General features: G+C 41.8%; 1 protein-coding gene across 4 annotated transcripts in view; it reads right to left on the bottom strand.

Annotated features, from left to right (window-relative positions):
• septin9b (septin 9b) overlaps positions 1-22,101 on the bottom strand; it is a 75,816-nt gene that overhangs the window by 49,303 nt on the left and 4,412 nt on the right. The window contains exon 1 of one of the 4 annotated variants that reach the window (XM_086033465.1): positions 7,936-8,040. The exons of 2 other annotated variants lie outside the window; for them this stretch is intronic. In XM_086033465.1, the coding sequence (XP_085889591.1) occupies positions 7,936-7,957 (22 nt within the window). In that variant the 5' untranslated portion in view covers positions 7,958-8,040. Of the gene's footprint in view, positions 1-1,485; positions 1,592-7,935; positions 8,041-22,101 lie in introns of those variants that run through there. One more of the 4 variants, XM_086033463.1, reaches the window with a different exon arrangement.

Raw genomic sequence — 22,101 nt, 5'->3', positions numbered from 1 at the left:
TTTTTTTCTATCCCTTGCTCTCCAATATTGTTTGTTGTTTGAGCGCGGCACTTTTCCACAGATAAACAGTCAAAATAAAGCTAGCCAGTTCTAAGAGTGAGCCCTTCCATTGATGAAAACATGAATGAGTGACTGTGAGGCTTTAGACCAGCTGGAGGAAGCAAGCATGGCCGGAGGAGGAAAAGGAAAGCAGCAGAAGAGGGAGAAAGAAAAAAAATAAAATAACAATGACAAAAGGAAACCATGTGGCTTCCACAAACAAAGGAGACACATGTTGTGACTATTTATACAAGTACACATATTTTTTCAAATTTTTCTCAATGCTTCAGAAGTTATAATCAGTTATTTTGTACATGTTGTCTTATTTACTCTTACTTACTCACACCGAGTGACCTTTTGTGTTATTTTTGTGTGATTAAAGTAGTCACCTTGGCATCCACTATTGTTTTGTCAAAGCTTGACTTTGTCCCATTCGGTCAGTAGAAGCCAAACGTGACCAGATTGGGTGCAGTTGTAAACTGTTTCAGTATTGACTGCAGCAAGACTAGTGATTTGTTAAAGGTAAACAGACCACACCCTGAGGCACACCATTCCAGGGGCATACTTTCACCATCATACAACCTTTAATAACCGTCCAGGCAATTTTTTTCCAAATAACATTTTAACATTCTTAATGTCAAAATGAGTTGAAGTGAAGGTTCCTTGGGTACAACGTGGTTTTGTGCGATATTCACTCTAAAAACAGTTAGGCTCCAAAATAACCCAATTTGGGTCAAAATGGACTGATCCACTAATTGGGTCAATTTGACCCCAAATTTTTTTTTTTTGGGGGGGGGGTGCAAAAACAACCCAGAAAGTTGTGGATCAGTACATTTTTGACCCAAATTGGATTATTTTTAACCCAACTGTTTTTAGAGTGTACCTCATGTTTGTTCAACCATCACACAAAGGTACGAATCTACAAATTGGGTCAATTTGACCCACCTTCTTGTTTTGTTTTTGTTTGTACAAAAACAGTCCATTTTTGGGGGGTTATTTTGCACAAAACGACATTTTCCGCAAAAACAACCCAGAAAGTTGGGTAAAATTGACCCAATAGTGGATCAGTCTATTTTTCACCCCGATTGGGTTATTTTTAGCCCACCTGTTTTAAGAGTCTACGAGGAGTCCGCCCAACACCAGGGATATAAACATTAATAGGAACCACAATATTATTTAGTAGATCATCGCTGTCATGTGAAAAACACTTATCTCCATTTTTTTTCATTTTCTTATTTTTACCTAAATCATGTTTCCGCGTTACAGAAATCGCATTAAAGTGAAAATTAAAAAAAATTCCAAAACTGGAAATAAGTGTCTTTCACAGGTCGATATTCTCTGTAGTATTATGACAGTTAAAATCTGTTTGTACCTATTCAAAAATATACTACAGTCACATACATGCACATTATTCTCATATCATGTCAATTATGAAAGAACACAAACCTTCAAAATCTGAAATGATTCCCTCCAAGTGTGGATTGACTCCAGAATCCGACATTTTTCTAGTGTTGGTCGCTAGTGTCCAAATAGTGGCAACAAGTGTCACACGCCCACAACTCTCTTTAACTTTGTGGGCCTGGCCACAAAGTTGTGTAATAAAACTACTTTCAAACTTTGGAGATTGGACGTGCATGCCTCCTCCTCCTCCCTTCGTCTCCCCTCCCTGTAGTAGACGCACTCCCCTCTACTCCCTTCATGTCCTGTGCGGGTGTGTGTTTCCCCAAAATGTACGTAAACAACTACAGAAGTATCACCAGAAATGAGGCAGCCATAACACAGAAGTGAACAATAATCAATAAATGCAATGATGACCTTGGGATATGTGTTTAATTCGTTCCTTGACCACAGTCATAGTAACTTTAAACACTTGTATCGCAAATCATCTTTCCCTATTGAAATGAATGGATATGTCATTAAACCATTCCAGCTAACCCCCCTAAAAATGTAATGTCCCAATCCCTCTGAATAAGTGTAGAAATCAATGAATCGAATTAATTATAATGATTATCATTTTAAAACTATTTTAGTAGCACCCCTGTCACTATTGGGGGAGGGGCTGACTACATCATCCACAAGGGGAGATCTTGCAGTTTATTTGTTCGGACACACTTTGCGTGTGCCAATGTAAAGCACGGACCAGCGAGTCTATTTCTGCTTCCGCAATGTCGAGCGCGGCGTACTAGGGCGTACTGTGCTCCAATCGCCCCGAATTGAATGCACGTGAGGGATGCCGTGACGACTGGCCAGGACTCAACTACTTTCCAACCCACAACGGCGCACACCAACTGTTACCCCAATTCTAGTAAATTACCAAAAGAAAGAAAACTTCAATCAGGCACACAGTTTGACTACGCTTTGCCCTTGACTTGCCGAAATGACGAAAATAGGGCCGTATAAATCATGTGACTGTCCCACTACACCATTAAGGACTTGAATCGTGTACTGTTAAGTCTTATACAACCTACAATCAGCCAGGATCTCCTCTCTTACAGCCAAGCCTCTTTAAGAACTGTAATGTATAGTTCATTTAAGTGTCACTTTTGGCCAAGCGACCCCCATAAGCCAGCTGGCATGTTAATTAAAGTGCGCTCACTTCGGCGGTCGCCACTTTCTTCTGTGCGACAGAAAAACCAGAGTCGACTTCCTGGTGAAAGTTGACATTGGGAAAGCAGGACGGCGCCTCTGGGCAATCAGTGAGATTCCAGCACCTAAGCCACCTTCTGGAACAGTGTGTTATCAGGGGAAATGGAAATGTTGGGCTTGAGGGCCACATCCCAATAGGTTATCTTGGACCACCGCCATGACTCTTTTAGGGTACAACGCTCTGACCTCTTTGTCTCATCCAAAAGCCTACAGTGTATGTGTATTTAGGTTAAAAATTGGAGTCAAGGAGGTAATACAAAAATTCAAATGGAGAAGCCTTACGCACACAACAATTTTGACGTAATACACAAGTGCGCATTGAATTTTCATAGACGAGCAGTGTTTTACAAAAATGATGTATGTTTTCAAAAGTGCCCACTCTTCGGCAGCCTTTGAAAAAATCTTTTTCGTCACTGACTTGTCATGGACAAATTATTTAAATGACACATTTTTATGAACTTTCTCTAGTTTAAAACTTGGGGGGAATGGCCGGACAAAATGTATCTAAAAGTAGCAGTAACTTCTTTTTTGATACATTTTATGCCATTTGTGTAATTTACTTTTAAACCTAAACACAAATTCCAAAATAATTTAATAATTTACTAAAAATTCAAAAGTATATATATTTTTCATGAATCTCATTGGGTGGGCAGTCTGTCAATCAGTCTGTGCGCATGTTGAAGTTGTATCCATTTGCTCAAAGGGGCATCAACTTTCAAAAGGGCCGTCTGCAATTTTAAGCGCGGCATACTGCGCTCAGATTGCCCTGATTTTTATGCAAATGAGGGATTTTTATGCAAATGAGGGATGCTGCTAGAAATGGCCAGAAAAAGACTGCTTCCATCCCCCAACCATGATTTTATTGCTTTCCAATTAGCTAAACACAACACTCCACTTTGAACATTATCATTTCATATCTGTCAACCTCGGACTGTGCTGAATCTTACAAAAGTTGTAATTTGCCTGTACATTTCTGTATATAATCTTGCACAGTATCTATATATAATGTTACACAGTATTTATCGCTCAGAGAGAGGTGGGGGAAACTGAACGGACATTTCCATATATAATCTTACACAGTGTTTAATCGCTCAACGGGGGTGGGGGGGGGGATGGTGAATGGGTTGAGTTTTGCTCGTGAAAGTCGGCTGAAGTTTGCAGTCGGAATCGCCACCGGACGCTCCGGATTAGAGCCGAAATGGGCAAGACGAGATCGGTCTAACAAAAAAAGAGTTTTTAGTCCCCCCTCCCCGTAAAAAAATGTTATACGGCGTACACCATTTGAAATGATCAAAAAACGTATAAAACGGGGAAAAGGTACAACTAGACAGGTATGTCATTTGTATTGACGCTATGCTAACAACACGACCGGTGTCATGGCTGGTCCACCAAAAGACCATTGAAATTGATATTCTGGTTGTCATTGAAATGACAGAAATTCTCAATTCCTAATGACAAGCCAGTAAAGCATCACAATAAATGTGCACTTGACACCTTCCACTGCTTAGCTCTAATATTTATGTCATTTGGGGGGGAGGGGTTGATATTGATTGAACACGAGAATTGTACTGAAATGCAAAATCATAGAAGGGAAGTCAACTCTTAAAGGAAAATCAACAACCCCCAGCACAGGAAGCGGGCCTGTCCACTCCCAGACTGTTCTATCTAATCACCATTGATTACGCATCACAACAGTGTTTCTATGGCAAACATGCAAGCAGTCACAGCTGGTGCCTTAACGGGCTTCAAGAACCCATTTGAGCCAATAGCTCCATTCTAGTGGACTCTAATAAGACGCCAAAGCCGGCCTTATAACACCCGAGAGGTCAATGGCGACACAGTGAAACATTGTACGTTTATGGCGCAGTCGCTGCCGAGGTGTCACGGGATGAGGAACAGAAAAGGGCGCAGGGTAAACACGCAGTATTGGAGATTATCCGGAGGGAGTTAACCGCGGGAGAACATCTGTCCCTTAAAATTCTTGACATTTTGCTTTTTAAAAAAAAAAAAAAAAAAAAAAAATTTATTGGAGAGTACATAACGTACATCACAGATCCTGCAGCTGCGCATGTACATTTATAGCTTGTGCGTTCGGGCCGGCGCACTGCACGTGCTAGCGAAAATGTAGTTGACAACATAGTGTGCATAAATATAAGTATATAAATACACACTGTACTTAGATGCATCGGTGTGTGTGGCCCACCAGCAGCAATGCCAGCTCAAAGTGAGTCGTGTTGTAAAAGCTGCACCGCAAAGTATTGGGGCACACGATTTTAAAAAAAGACAGTGTGAGAAATACACAATTGAACACAGCCAGTGTATTTATGTCAACATGGTCACACACTAGTGGCTGCAAGGCAGTGCTGCGCGACAGAAGGAGGAAAGGTTCCAAAACAACATCTGGGGAAGCGTGTGTGCGTGTGCATACGCATGCCGCTGTTGTGTTCGAGCGTCTGATGGGTGAAATCGGCCAAACCAAAACGACTTGGCATCATTTGTCGGCGCTAAGAAAAGGCACCAGAGTTGGACTTGTGTGTTTGTATTTGTAATTTTAATGTGCAACGTAACATGATCTACTTAGAATAGATCAGACAACCAGATCAGAGTTCTGCGCAAAAATTCCATAAACAACGCATTTAGATTCAAAGGTTTTCATACATGCTCCTAATATGAGCCAGTATGTTGGATATTATCTTCACATGAGGATAAAAGGGTCCCAGTTGCATTTTGATACAAAAAAAAAGCCAAAAGTTTATCACAACATTTTCTTCAAACGCATGCCCAGACTGCAACATTTCCAACACAGAATATTTGGCCACAAAAATTCCTAAGCAGTTGTGAATAAGATACAATTGCATCAAACAGAATGGGGAAAATGATCAAATTAATTGCTATAAAATGCATTTTTTAACATTAACATATGTTAGTCATTACATTTGATGTGTTTTTAATAACAAAAATAGAATATTTATGAATGAGGGGTTCATGACACAATGTCACATGTGTGGATACAGAAGGATATACAAGAGATCAAAATACATTCTGTACATCAAAGTAATTAAGATAAAATTCGCTATAATAGACATAATTACCCTGAATTTGCTACAACTGTTACATATTAGTATGTTTCAAACTGATTCCATTGAAAAGATCTTGCCGATAAACTTGAACTGACATTTTGTGCCTGAAATGAATTGTATGCACTCAAACACAAAGGATACGGAAGTGATTCACAAATTGGCTGCAATTGGACTTTTCTGGCTCTTTTCCTCTCGCACCTTCAGCACCATTGCGGTCAGCTCAGGGCGCTCGTCTTACATCGTCTTACTGAATAATGTCACCTCTCGCGCACACACATTCCTTGAAAGCCTCATTCCGCACAATGCTTCAATAACGACTTAAGAAATAAATGAATATGACGGCGCGAGAGGGCGAAGGCACGAGTGTGAGGCGTTCACTCCTAAAGGATATCCTCTGCACCTCTTTTATGGAACATGCTGAACTTCCTTGATTTCCTTCACACTGAGATCATGACTGGTTATGAGACGCTTATGTGGAGGTTGCAAGTCTGATATAGTGCCTCCATTTCTTTGTCCATTAGCTCATCAAGTGTGGCTAATGGCAGGTCTTTTGGTCACACTGACAATGTGCAATATGTATAAAAAACGATTTCCTCAATTAGTGGCCTCTGCTGTAATACTGTAGACGCCATGCCTCAATTAATCCCCTAGGTGCTTTCCAATTGAGCGAATAAATGCTGTGGTAGTTTGTCAAAGTTAGTAGTCGGAAATGCTAACGTATAGCTGTTTAAAATGACAGTCGGACCGGCCTATAGGCGGTTACTATTTGCTCCGGCCGGACAAAATGGCGGACAAACGGATGGCGGAAGGCGATAAACTGACCGCAAATTTTTAGTAAAATGACCAGCTCTGGTCATATGGATGTACTGTGCTGGAGGCTCAGCCACTCTCTCTGCTTCTCAGTGTGGCAGGATTATTAATCATTCTTTGCAGATGATAAAGAATATATGCCCGTGAGTATTGTTATTTTATCTGTCGGTACCATTTGTGTTCAGATATCTGTTTCTGAAGCAGTAATCCCCCAACCTTTTTTTGACCAAGGACCAGTTCATGGTAGTAAATATTTTTCGCAGACGGGCAACCATCTTTATTAACACTTTACCTCTTAATCTCTTTACATACATACCCAAAATGACAAGAACATGCAATCTGTGCACATAGTGGTCACACGAGTCACCTTGCCATGTATTAATCTGTGAAGTAGCAGTTGCAAAATTCATTTGAGACTATTTGCCTGGAGTCACTATAAATTGAACATATTACAACTGTTTTACAAAGCAACCAAGTGCAGCAAAAAGTCAACTCCTCTGGTGCTGCAAGGGCATTGTCATGGCAACAGGTGCAAACAGTGCAGCAGCGAGAGCAGCACACAGGTTGAAATTCAGGAAGTAGCCCAACCCGAGTGAAACGTATCATAGGAAGTAACGCCCAGGCAGAAATGTACAAAAAATAAATAAATAAATAAATAATTCAAAATATGAATCACACTCAAGGAACATTTGAGAGAAAGAAATGATGGTGGATACTACAACACTGACACCATGTGGACGTTTTGCACATGACATACTGCACATGTGTTGTTGTCTGGCCCAGTAAATTAAGATGAATTAAAAGCCAATTTGTGCAGTGTCACTATCATCTTGACATCCAGATTTAATCAGGCTAAGAATCTAGATTAGCACTCAATGCGGACGAACCGCTGTTCCAATGAAGTGAGCAAGAATTAAAATCATTCGGGTTACAGTTTGATGGCATGATCAAAAACATCCCAGGATTCAAGACATGCATGATCCTCTGTCAAATCAGCTGACATCTGCTCCTCTCCGGCCTCCTTTGCATCTTAAAATAAACCATCTGCGTCCGGCACAATTAATCCAATCTCCTACGGAAGTAGGGAGACTTAACACTGTACATATATTGACAAGCACAGCAGCCACCACTCCGCACAAGAAGATTAAAAGTGGGCTGGTGACAGGCCATCACTGGAGCTTTAACACAGTGCTGCTCCACATATGCGAGTTATTCAGGGACATGCCGCTTCTTAAGATCTGAGAGGGGAAACCTCAGCGAGAAAGAGATCAGGCTAATCAAAAGCAATCAGGACAACTAACAGACTGCCTCCTCTCATGCAAATAGTGAAAAAAAAAAAAAAAAAATGGACCGCACTTACTGGCTATTCTGGCTCGCTCCATAATTCCACCTCAAATAGCCACTTTTTGTTACTAACTCTCCCTCCTTCCCTCTCCTCTTCTTCATGAACAACTTCCCCTTTTCATGCCCCGACCGACTGACTCCTGACGCCCCGTCGCCCTGTCCCCTTGCGCTCAACCCTCCCCTCTCTCCTCCCTCCCTCCCTCCCTCCCTCCTTCGCTTTGACTTCCTCCAACTTTTAATGTCTTCAGTCTGTCAGGGTAGCAACTGACATCGGCGGGCCATGTGCGACTCATATGGAGTGCCTTTTTTTTTTTTTTTTTTTAGTTGCTTTCTTTTTCCTTTTCGATACGAAACACCAAGACGGCTTCCTGCTTACCTTGATGAAAATCCAAACTGGGATTTATTATCCTCATATACTGATGTCAGTGGGTTAGGGTTAGGAGTGGGTGACTGTTAGGGTTAGTTGTTGATTGACAGTAAAGGTAACTTGTTTATACAGAACTAGAAATGCATTGGCAGCGAGTGATCAGAATGACTGCCTCACAGTTATGAGGTTCAAAGTTTGAATCTTGGCTCATGCAGGCCTTCCTGTGTGAAGTTTGCATGTTTCATGGCTGAAATAGATTCCACAAGGTTGTCGATGGGCACCCCATGCCACAAACAGAGGTGCTAGCCACCAGCTAGCTACAAGCTAACCGGGATTCCTCTCAGCTGGCGGACAAAGCATAATCTATTCGTTTGGTAATTTACATAACACCAAGCTGTTCTAAAATGTTGTCAACGTACATTCGAGTAATTTTGTTAGCTACTTTTGTTTTGTCTGCTTTGCTTTTGACTGTTGTGTTTGTAAATGCTTGTAGGTGTTGTGTCTTTGCTTGTGGGTAGCACGTTGTGTATGAAATGTGCTATATAAATAAAACTGCCTTGGCTTTCCCTAAAAATGAAGCACCTGTCTGAAAACGTCTCAGCTGTTGATTGAGCTGAAGGACAACATTCAAAATGCCTTTAAAGTTTAACTAAACTAGCTGTTCAAATCGGCATTAAGTGTGATGTCTTTTGTTATTGTTTTTCTTTAGATTTTTTGTCCTGCTAAAGCTAGCTGGAACACAATTAGTCAAAAGTCACAGCACTCCATAAATTGCTCATAAATATTATCAGACAATTTTATTTATACACCTTCATTTTGTATTTGACTCAGTACTCTGTTAAAGATTTTGAAAAAAAAAAAAGGAGCATTTTTATCATCGCCTTTTGATGGATCTGATGCAGCAGATGTTGCCCCTATTGCAAAATGGCCGCAGGGAGACTATTTATGTACACACAGCAAATACAAAGTAGCTACATCAGCGCTTTTTCAAACTTTGGCCTCACATTGAGGGTAAAAAAAAAAGAGGATATGTGCACTCACAATATGGAACGAAAAGGAAATATTAAATGAACATCTTGAAATCTTTCATCTAGCAAAGGTTCAGAAGTAGCTGAGGGGCCAACTCTGTAACCAGCCACTCTACTGTACCTCGACTTACACAAATCGCCCAAGTTGAATGCCATTCGGAAAACCGAACACATATTTCGGGAAAAATATGCACCTAGAGTCACACAAAACTTTGAAATGGCCGATAAGATCTCTGTGTACCTCAGCTCAACAAATACGATGAGCGGGTGGTTTTGCCTTTTCTTTGTTTCACCTTGGCCTTTTTTGCGACACCTATTGCAAAGGGATATTCCAGAAATGATGTTGATATAGCTGATCCAAACGAAAGATCCGGAGCGACCATACGGCTCGTCACCCGTTATCAACGTCATGAGAATGTTCTTAGGCTTCACAGAGTTTAGCTTCTTTTGGCACTTCAGTAATTGCATGAAGGTGATTTAAGCTTAAGAGATATAAAAATCCCGTAAAAAGTGTGATGTGTGAGGCACATTTGCTACACAACATGCATCATTTGCCATTTATTAATGTATTGCTTAAGGTTTTATGAGAGTGGCAGTTAAACCCTGGAACACATTCAATTTCTGTTTCCTATTGGAAAAAAGCTCCCACACTGCGGCGGACTACCTCTCAAGTCTGTTGACTATCTAACAAGTGTGTTTAAGAGTCAATCTCACAAATTTAAATGGCATGAAGACAAATTGAGAAGATCAAGAGAGATTTCAACAATCAAACAAACCTACTCCCACCCTCTTAAATCCGGGTGCTTATTCAGACATCACAGCAGTGATGTGAGGCAGAGCAGAGAAAGCAGATGAAGGATTTTTTGTGTGCGCGTGCTTGCGTTGTCAAGTCAGATGATGACAGCGAGGAAAGCTGTTCAATTGTCAATTGCAGATACTGTCATTCGAGTGAGCGCGCATACGATTACAACAAGACCGTTGTTCAATTCCTGCACGCGTGTCTGTGACAAGACTGAGTGTTGACATCGTCTTGGGCAAGCACAAGCAAGTGTGTGTTGTCACACTTGCTCGTGTGGCTAATCAGCCTATTGTGACATGCTGTGATCATGTTGAGCTTGAACAAAGATAGCGAGAGATAGGCAGAATTAGTCTTAAATGCTCCAATGTGTATTCATGTCATTTTCCAAACGCTCTATTAAAAAAGGACATTATGAGAAAGTTGATTTTCACTTTTGTGCAAAGAACATCTTATCAAGACAAATGTGATTTTTTTTTTTTTTTTTTTAAAGAAGAAGTAAAAAAATAAAACATACATTTTTCTGAGATCCCCACCGCCTAGAAATTATTGCTCGGTGGCTGTATAGAGATGACATCATAGCCTTCTGGTTGGACGCTTTCTAACTTTCTGGCTTTACTGTCCAAAGTATAATAATTCTTAGCATCTGAAAGAAGGATTGTAATTTAAAAAAAAAACAAAAAACTGTCAAATTGTTTTTAAACTGCCAGTATGACGAGACAGCAGTACATGAAGAAAATCTGAAAATAATAGCCCTCTCTGGTCCCATCTGGTGCCTCTAATTTGATTTGGAAGAAACCACCATGCTTGAAGAAAAAAAAACAAAAAAAAAAAACACCAATCAGAGACAGAAGGTGTGACAGTCGAAGTGTCAATCATTTATTGCACACTCGGGGGCAAAGTTGGTCACCTTGCGCTGACCTGTTACCTTGGCCTTCAGGAGCTTTGCTGAAACTATAGTGGAATGTCCACCACCACAAAACTTTTTTAAAAATCCCCATACCTCATTTGTCAACAACTGTGCATAAGACTAGCAAACTAGCACAAGAAGATTCTGAAGTGATGCAGAATTAAGTTGTATCACCTGTTTTTTTTAATTGATTGTACATTCAAAAAACAAAAAAACAAAACAAAAAAAACTTAAAACCGTTAACATTAAGTGTTACAGTGACACTCCATTACATATGCCATGCTATCAACGTAGCAACCGTAGCTAACGTTGACTTATTTACAGTGGTAATGCTAGCTTAATATTGCTAGCGCTGCTATTTTGTTGATGCTGGATATGTGTTCTATGTGACCATTTATCATAACTACGCACTTGCATAATCGCATGACATTACGAAAGGCCATGTTTCCAAATTGCGCTCATACGCTTACCAGCCAAAAGCCAGGGCCGCAGTTTTGCTTCGACTCTTTAACGTGAGGTTAAATTCACATCTTGCTAACAGTTTTAACGCCGTATACTCCCCCTTTAACAGACAGTAAAATAAGGTTGCTCACTCTAGTAAACGACATCATTTTGACTCCCTCAAACACACCTTTCATCACTTGTACACTCCATCACCCCAACCAGATAGAGGCCCACCCTCCCACTTGACACTCGCACGGAACGGAATGGCTACGAACACTGGAATGAACACCCACCGACCAACAGACACTCACGTACGCCGTACATTCAACTCACATGACTTGACAACTTAGTCTTCATGGATGACAGCGCTTTTTCATGACACACATACACCCAATCATGAATGCACTTTCCAGCACATACGCTAAAGATGTAGCCTATATTTGCAGTCACTGAGGCAGATGGTCATGAGGCACAGACAGTCACGTGTGCCTGTTCAATCATGCAAACACACATACATACATATCCTCCCCCTAAAAAAAAAAAAAAAAGGGCTGCGTACCACACACTGACTAAGAGTGGATGGTGGGCCCCGGGCTGCACATTAATGTAAGCCGTCACTTCAGAGCACAACCTACAGCCTAACGCGTGACTCCAACATGCTATATTTAGTTATGTAAGAGTGGAGCGTAACACACACAAAAAAAAAAAAAAAAAGTCACCAGCACGCCAGCGCACACTTAAGGGATGCCTGCCAGCAACTGATGCACAATGAAGGAGAAGGAAGAATGGGATGAGGGTAAAAGATGAGGTGGAGGGGCAGGCAGGCAGAGCGAGCATGGGATGTTTTGAAGGACGTTAGCGGAGGGCCGATAAAGTATTTGATCCTCATGACATAAGGGGGGCAAGACAGGAGTAAAAAGGATTTTCACAAGCAGAGGACTGAGCGCCAACCATCCATCCATTTTCTATTGCACTTATCAATAAAAGGTCACTGGCGAGCGAGAGCTAACTGCGATCAAGAGGCCGGTCCACATATCCACAAAAGATTTTTGGGAGTCGATTGTAAATTGATGAAAGTCAAGTCAAAGTTGATTAATTAATGACATCAATTCTATTTTTTCAGCGCAGACATCCCCAGTATTTTTGGCGCCATGACGGAAAATCCAAGATCCCGCCTCCACCTGCCCCCATTTTTGCTCTGTTCTCCCTGTAAAACGTTTTGTGAATGTTTATCGGTGTTTTTTTTTATGTTTTGGGGGGTTTGAAATTTTTTTTTTTCCCAATGCATCTCAATGGCCGTCAATTAAACACAGATTTTTGCTATTCAATTATTGGGGGTAAGCGTCTGTCACTGTTGGTGAACGTCGTTTTAGTGTATCAGGGCCTTTAAATTCCACCTCTGCAACAATGAAAAGTCCTTGCCGTGTACATCACCACAACAAGTACTGTATTCACTTGAGTAAAAACTCCAGCAACATTGAACTGTTAACAACTTAAGTAAGGAGAGCAGTGTAATTGTGCGGAAAGTTCAAAATTATTTGGTAGGTCTTTTTTGTTGTTGTTAGTAAGATACTTCCTGGTTATTGGAGAACGACAGTGTTTTCGAACTACTAGGTGGACAATGCATATTTCTGTTCCAGACAGTTCGATCGGAACAACGGAGCCTTAAGAACCACAATTCTCTGTGATCTGACAGGGGATTAAAACAGCACGAGTAGTGTGACGCGGTGCAGCCAGCCACAGTCGGATGACCTCACCAGAGCGCTACGCGGCGCTCATCTCCCCCACATCCCTCTTCCGCGTCATCGCCATACACCGCCACGCACGTGCTGCCAAGAGAAAGAGAGAGCGAGGGGGAGGGAGCACGATGGCGCTGCGCTCCTCGTTTGCTCCCCATCCAACCTGGGGCATGTACAGAGGACGACAAAACTCTTCACATCACTCATCCACCAAAAGCCAAATTTAGACGCTGACGCTGTACGCTCATGACTGTGTCTCCATGAGGAAATAGACATCCTGCATGCTGTTCATTGGCTCCGCCATTCCTTTTGGTGCCATTGTGGCAGATTTATACAAAATCTGGAATTGATTTGGACGAGACATTCTCCTGATTGAACATGACGCGCCATCAAAAGTAAGTCCAAACGCAATTCCGAAACAGAGTGCGCATCATCTGAGTAATCAAGGATAATGAGGTCTGATTGTGTCGCCATTTTCCAATCAGACCTTCCACCTGACTGATGACAGTTGCGCAATGCTGCACGTCGGCTCTAAACCAGCGTCGTCTCATTTGAAGAGTACAAAGGGACCCAAAAAAAATAAATCACCCCCCCCCCCCTCCCCCCCGACACCAAGGCCACACATCAAATGGGTGGCCATTCTCCCCAAACAGTCACACTATGTAACAATATTTTTTTTTATTAGAGCTCTGAGGCAATGCCATGACATCAAGGTTAATATTAAGAAACTGATGTTATAACTTTTAGCGACCATACTGTAGTTCCTCATGCAGTTATATGTGCTCATTTGCAAAGAGGTGTCTACTGGAGCTTTATTGGAGGTCTTGGCCTTATTTGTTAAAGCAACACTGGGCAAGTATTCGACCTTAATAAAAAAAAAAAAAAATTCATAACTCTTTTGATGAAATATTGACTTACAACTAGTTGAATAGGACTTTTGTCCTTAGCTCATTCTTTGACGGCACACATGCGATACATACTGTATTCTGATAACAAAGACTCTTCTAGCCATGGATATATTCCAAATTATAAATATAGTCAAGTATTATTGCAAAACACAACACATACCATATTGGTATAACTTAACGGTTCGGCTCACTTACACTTTTTTTCCCCCCCATGAAAGCTCTTGCATTTTTGATCGGCTGTTATATCTGCTGCTCACTCGCAATTCCAAATTAGAATCGACCGACAGTCAGCCACTCATAAAAAAACGGCTGCTGAATCCCACGCACTGCGTGACAGTTCTTTTACTTTCAGCCGTGCCGTTTAGTGCACGGCAGGCTTTAGTGTCGACCAGAGGCCCCAAATTAAGGAACGATTATTAAATCATACAACAATATGCCAAATGTATGTTCCCGATGGGCAACAGCCTTAGTTTAAATGCTGAAGCAGAAACGTGGATAACCAGGATAATCACAAGCAGCCTTTCTGCAGATTCCCAACAAGTGAAGACGTTTCAGGGCTCATAAAGTCAGCAGGGTGAAGAAAGGCCACATCGTTGCTCATGTTGAGTCAGCAGCTGGCACCATGTCCAGTCTACGCCGAAGGCCAACGAGCCAATGCTGGGAAACGTACAAAATTAGAACCAACTCATGACCCTGTTACTTGTTACACACACACGCGCACACACACACACACACATACGATACGAGCACACTCACGCGGCATATCTAATCAAATCCAGTTGGAGAAAAACGCCAACTTTTTAAGCCGCAACTATAGGCTCCTCTCTTCCACTTTGCTGACAATTGAAAGCCCACCATGAGGTCAGTTGGACCGTCGAGCCAGATCGTCGGTTCATCACAGTATGGCCGTGCTGCATCTGACATATATTTCTTTCGCTCCATACGGTAACCATTAGACGCGAAACGCAGCTGGCAGAAGACTGTGTAAAATGGGGTTTCATCAAACATCACTCATAAGATTGAGAAGGGGGGGGGGGGGGGGGGGGGGGGGGGTTATTATTGAAAAATAGGCCGACATCATTGCGGACATTGTCACAAGCCCAGGTTGCGTTGCGACGATTGCCGTCACGTGTGGTTTTAGACCCCCGGGAAAACAGGCGATGTGTTGTTGTGGTAGGAGCAAAGTGACCGATTTTCGCCTGGCTGTAATCATTGTCAGAGTTTCGGGGAATACAACAACAATCCTAATGACTTGACAGGATATTTGAACCAAAAACAGTGAAGGAAGCTAAAGGTCTAACGCCGGTCCAAAAGCCTTTCAGATATTAATAGAAGAAGAAAATGCTTTCATTTTGACTCGGTATTATTGCCAATGCAGCAGATCATTCCAAAATGTCAGGATTTTCAAGCAGTGTTCCCAACCTTTATTGAACCAAGGCACATATTTGTCATTAGAAAAAAAAAAAAAAATCTTATGACAAACCCCCAAACAAAAAAGTGGATAGACAGGGTAGCCGCCATCTAGTCTAATAGTTCTGCCTGTCACTATTATGTTGCTAGCATAGCTAATTAAACAAAGATACATTATCTGTAGTAAACATATTTTGAACCAATCTAGTGAAATTGGACAACGACCTGAGGCACACCTGCACACCTCTCAAAGTTTAAAGGCTACCAACCGAACAATGGCAAAGGTAGTTGCTAAATGTTCATTCTCAGCTTTTTGAAATATGTTAAAACTTCATTTTCCTCGGAGGACAGACGATCCCCATTTACTTTTAAATACAGTACATCAAGGCATTCAAAAGCAGTCAATGTTCATTTTCAGCGCTCTACCAGACACATTTATGTTCTCGTGTCCCTTCATCAAAATCCTCACACCAAATGGATTCTTCTTCATCCAAAACATTTTCATCCAAAACGTTTCTTGAACATCATTTGCATAGTTTCTTCGTGATCAAACAGCAAACTATCCAACAAACAGCGACAGAAACCAATCCCCCCCCCCCCCCCCCCACTTGCACGGAGCCGATGATGCGCAATAATTAGCTCATATGATCACAATTGCAAAAAGCCGACCCCTTTTAATTAAAACACCATCAATCTTGACTTTCACTTTTGTCATCCCAACCTCAAAGCGCCGATAAAAATTGCCACATCAGCACGGGGCCCCCCGCCGCCTTCACCTCCAACTCTGCAAATGTGCCCAAAAGCGAAGGAGGGATGAAGTTGGAAAAAGAACGAGAAGAAAGAAAGAGAGAGTTCCTGCGGTTCCTCGCGGCTTCGGTGCTCTATAATCAGCATGCCAAGCCCCTGATGTCCAAATCCGCCACTTGGACCCCGACAATCTACACACATGCAAAAAAAACACACACGCTGCAGTTCAGACACATGCGCCTGGAGGCAGGCGCGCGCACGCACGCACGCACGCACGCGCGCACGCACGCACGCACGCACGCACGCACGCACGCGATCTCTGCTCATGTGGAGTTTGGCCGTGGAGCACGTCCGGGATGGATGGTTTGATGAGCGTGACAAGGAAGTGAATCAAATGCCGCGACCTTGGCAACGAGCGCGTCGAAACCCAAATGAATACCTGAGGGAGACTTTGGGAAAATACGATGCGTATGACGTATTGGGAAAACACGCAAATGTCTACAGTAAAGACACAAGGTGTTGGGTTTCTGGACAGATGTTTCTCCTGCTCCTCCCAGTTTAAGGGTCACAGCTCAGCTAAAATCTGATCTAATTCCTTCTTTCCGCCTGAGGCAGCGATCGTGTCCTTTGTTCCCGATGTTGCCGTTCATCCCGGACCACCACCACCACGTCTGTTTATGCGGCACTATGATAAAAGCGAACGCATAGCTTTCGGACCGAGCGGGTTTTCATCGAGAGGTTCCTATCGGTTTTGCCAGCCATGCTCGCGTCACGCGGTACAAAGGCCCTCGTGGTTATCAGAATTTTTCAGAGAAACTCAAATGGTGAACACGTGTGTATTTTATTGGTCCCAAACTCACTCAGCAGAGTCCCCTGGAAAGTTACCAAAAAAAAAAAAATACCCGTGACACCACTTTCACAGATAAAGGAAATTTCATTTGCTAGCTTGTGTCTTTAATATTAGCATTACGCGATGGAGATGCTAGCTTGCGCATTTAATTTGAGCGGTACACGACGGAGACAACTCGCCTTCCTGGGGCCGGGTCCAAAGCGGCCCGGTGGTTGGGGTCCCCTGTCCTAGACCACAAGAGCAGCGAGTACCAACCACTGTGTTGTGGAATGGATTTATTTTTTCATTTTTTAACCCTAAACCATTATACAGAGATACATACTGCAACAAAATTTCAGCAAAAGATAAGCCACCAGCGTGGCTGTGATTGCACGTCCAATGACTGACACCTGGTCGCTCATGCCTTTTGTGTCTAATTGTCCGTTCTCTGGCGTGGTGGTTTCTTTAAAAATGTACTTACAAGTACAAGATGGGATCTTTTTTTTTTCTGTTTTCAGAATATTCCACTGATGTACTATTCAGGTCATATGGAAAGATTTTTTTTTGTGTGTATGAATTTTAGCTGCAAAGTCCCCCTTCTAATTTCGATTTTTCTTATAATACTTTTTTGTTGTTGTCTGCGTGTGCTTCTCTCTAGCATTGCTGTTGGAACAGAATTAGAATTTTAATGAAAAAAGAATGACATTGAGAAGGAATAATGCAGTTTCCCCCCCCCCCCCCCGTATGCAGCCCACCAAAGTGATTGATGTCCCGCAATTTTTTTTTTCCCTATTTAAAAACACTAAAGGGTCAATTTCTTGTCGCCGACAACGCGGATCAACTTTACTACCTTACGAGAAGCAATATGAATTTATGGCAGCTTTCAATTTCGAAGCCGGTGTAACGACCTCGCCAAAGATGGATCACAATATTTCCAATCAGTCAAACTGTTAAGATCCACCATATATCTGTTTGCTTATCTTCATCTTCATAACACCGTCTTCAGTCACGTGGCCATTTTTTTTTTTTTTTTTTTTCCTGAAGGCCATGTTTTTATGATTCACGGAGATGAACCCGTGGCCTTATTCTTTTCAACGGCCATACATTCTACACCTCATTCTTTGGCCTTCTTGTCAAATTGTTTGGCTCATAATCACCTCTGCTTTTATCTCCTCTAGAGGAATTTGGCTGCCGCTGACATCCTTGCTTACCGCCTCTGTTCTGTATTTGCCTGTGGGACACAACATACCGCAAGTCCACTATCTGATCTGAAGTTTCTGTCCCGACAACTGCAGTCTATGCAGAAGATACACATTGTGCAGAAACTTACGATCCCCACGGCGTTTATTCGGAAGGACGCCCGAGACAAAGAAAACCGACTGAAAGGGTGAGATGTTGTGCATTTAAGATTGTTAACTGGGGCAAAAGCAAAAACGCACAGTAACAGGGAGGCTCTCGTAATGGCATCTGCGTGTAACATCAGGTGTTTTGTCTAATGAGCAAAGTCCTTCACGGCTGGCTGGCCGCTCGTCACGCTGAGCAGCAGCGACGTGGCCCGTTTTCATCCTTATGTTATTATGTTACACGCCCCCTTTTTTTTATTTTATTTATTTTTTTTAAATAAATCGCCAGAACGTCATTGCCCACCCGCTCTATTTTTAGACACAGTGGCCCTGGCCCATGATGTCATTCTCGCATTTGCATTCATCTGCACTCAGCCGTGACGATATACGAGACTTTTCATCACGGATTGAGAAGGATTTTCCGTGTGTGGACAGCGTTTGACGAAGGAGTTAGGAATCGTTGCTATGTGCGAAAGAAGATTGTCACGGGAGGGTTTGTCAGTGAGCAAATAAACATTTCAATGCAAACCCAAAGACCATTTTTTAAATTAACAATTAATCGAATATAATGTTTCACATCTTATTTTCAATGAGAAGGGAGAATCTTTCAAAGTTCTGAACTTCCGGTTTTGGAGCAAATTAATTCTAGTTGATGAGGTTTGAGTGAATGACGCTCAACTTCCCGTTGTCAAGTTCCCAAGTACCTGTACTGTCGTATTGAGGCAACTCCAGAAAGGATAAAAATTCAACAATCAATTCTGTACCATGAACAGACTTAAAGTGGAAGTAAACCCCCCCAAAATTATTTGAGATAATATTGTTCCATGTGCCTTCACTAGTCTCAACATGCCATACTGATTAATATCGAGTTTATGGAATATGAGTTAAGCAGCCAAATCCAACCATTTTTAGCCATCTCAGTACTTGCCAGAAATTCCTGCAGCTCCTTAAAGGGAAGTCACCGCAAACTTTTTTTTTTTCCCCTTCAAGAATATGTTCTATGCAAAGCCCACTAGTTGAAACAGGGCATTCTGATAAATACTACGTTTGTGGAATAAGTGTTAATCCACCCGTTTTTTAGCCATCTCTGGGGGCGGCCATTTTGTCTTCTGAAAATGACATCACAACTGCTCGCAACTACCAATCACGGCTCAGATTCAGAAAACAGGTCAGCCGTGATGTCATTTTCAGTCGACAGAAGACAAAATGGCCGCCCCAACAGATGGCTAAAAAAAAGTGCATTTTGCTGCTTAATTTATATTCCACAAACGCACAATTATTCAGAACGCTGTGTTTCAACTAGTGGGCCTGCTGGGAACATTTTCTTGGAAAAAAATATGTTTGGGTTGACTTCCCCTTAAAAATGTTCCTGTCAGCCTTTTTACAACTTGATGATTGTCTTTACTATGCTTTAATGTCGTTTTAATACCTTGAAAATGATCTCACACCATCTTCCTGACAGGTACCTTTGAATGATAAAATCCCCCTGCTGCTGTGGAAGCTCCCAGCAGACGATGGCTCGTGCCGCAGGATGTGACTACATAATGGCAAGCGCACAACAGAACAGCTGAACTTTATTTGAAGTTAATCAGAGGCACTTTAAATGGCAGCAGGTGTGCGCAGACTCTCGTTGAACAATTTTAAATGTGTCTGGCACAGTCACAGCCCTAGTTATCAGAGAGCGTTCACACTTGTGCAACCACATGATTTAGCGGTACTTCCTCTACAAGTCACATTAAAAATGGAAAAGGATTTGAAATTGGACTCATCACAAAAACTGGCATCTGGACAGGGTGTGTTGACTTTTTATATCCACTGTAACTGATATCTGTCAGTTACTCACACATGACCCCAATTAGGACAAGCACTATAAAAAAATAAATTTAAAAAAAATGGATGGTTCATAGCCCAGCATTAAATCATATTATCTTCATGAGAGCTTGAGCAAATACAATGTGTCATTTCCTGCAGTGGGCCGGAGAGAATTGAGATAATAGCTGAGCAAAAAAAAAAAAAAAAAAAAAAAAACTCATCAAGTGGGGATGAATTCAACTTTTGCTGGGATGTAAAGTCAAGCATCTCCTGCAGGCCTCATAAGAGTAGCGAACACAAGGAGCTTTTTGAACTTACTGCCAACTAAAGCAGAATGATAAGAGCAGTTTAATCCCGGCGGATGAGCTCCAGCACAGGGAGGTTAAGGTGATAAGAAGAATTATACGACCCGCCAAGCTTTGGCGGCTTGACTGGAGATCGTGAATCCAATCGCAGGGAGTACGACTCTCGTGTGGTGGCAACTTAAGGCCAATGTGTGAGTCACACTCGAGAGAACGCAGACATTGTGGAAGAGAAATAAAGAGATGCATCGACTCCCCTTGGTGTGCTACTGCGCTGTGGGAGCCGATGGATGGAGTGTGGCCAAAGGCTTACTTGAAATTTGCATCTTATTTTTCCAAAGGGGTGTTGATTTAAATCAGTTGCCGATGGGGGAGGCTAGGGCTGCACAATTTCGAAAAAAAAAAATATCGATATGGCGATATTTGCCCGTATGGATTTTGCAAAGGCATGCAATAGGTTTATGAAATTGTATGCTTTTATCTGAATTTGACCAGTCGAACAAACCTGAATGCATCACCATCCAATAGTTGAACATTATCGAGGGTAATTACATTTAATTAGCTAAGAATACATTGATCTTATTTATTTTGCTGAATGTTTAAAAAAAAAATAAAAATAAAAAAAAAAAAATAAAAAAAAAAGGAATTCTTTCATTAAGTAAAAATGACATTTCTTTAGGACATGCTAAATATCAATATCGCTATAGTCAACATCCATATCACATATTTTTCTAATATCATGCAGTGCAAGGGAAGGCATCTATTGAATCTTATCTGAACACTTATTTTAACAATACAGTGGTGACTGCAGATTGACGTTTAATTCTCAAAGCACTTGTATCTCAAAGGATCTTTCTCCATTGAAATCTACGTAAACGCCATTATTTCAAGCCCCTCCCCCTAAAACAAACAAAACAAGGCAACACTCTCCCCTTCAACAGATATCGTACTGAAGACTCAGCTCCTCTCTCTGATTCTATAGTATGGCAGCAATATTAGGTCTTTGCAGAGGATAAAGACAATTGCCAGTGAGTATTGTTAACTTTTGCGTCTACATGTGTTGGCACACACACACACAGCAGTTAACTTTAAGTCCATTTTCCATCCGAATATCTTTTCACTGTCACCACATTATTTTTGCTCCAGTGTTCACTTGAACCTGCAGGTCAAACATTAAGAACACTCCCCTGTAAAGTGGAATAAATTCTCATAACACGCTCCCCCGGGCAAATGTCCAACACAAAGAAGTGTATTGAAAGCTGAGGACAAGCCATGAGAAGATATAACACAGTGGACTGTGATCTCTCATGCGTAGGAAGTTATAAACGGGGGAGAAATAAAGCCAAAGAAACGCAGTGCATTCACTCGCCGGGTCTCCCTGTTTATTCAGGGTCGTTGCAATTGAAAGAGGAGAATAACACGAGTCCATGTAGCTCCTCGAGTCAAATCAGGTCCCGCTATCAACATCCTCCTAAATAACACCGCAGCGTAGTTTGATTGATGGTTAAAAAAGGAAGCAAGTATGAAGATCAGGTCACTCCATTGAG

Source organism: Filicampus tigris, chromosome 6, assembly GCF_054856515.1.
Source record: "Filicampus tigris isolate MCC_2025a chromosome 6, RoL_Ftig_1.0, whole genome shotgun sequence".
Taxonomy (NCBI): Eukaryota; Metazoa; Chordata; class Actinopteri; order Syngnathiformes; family Syngnathidae; genus Filicampus; species Filicampus tigris.
This window is presented reverse-complemented; position numbering and strand designations above follow the sequence as displayed.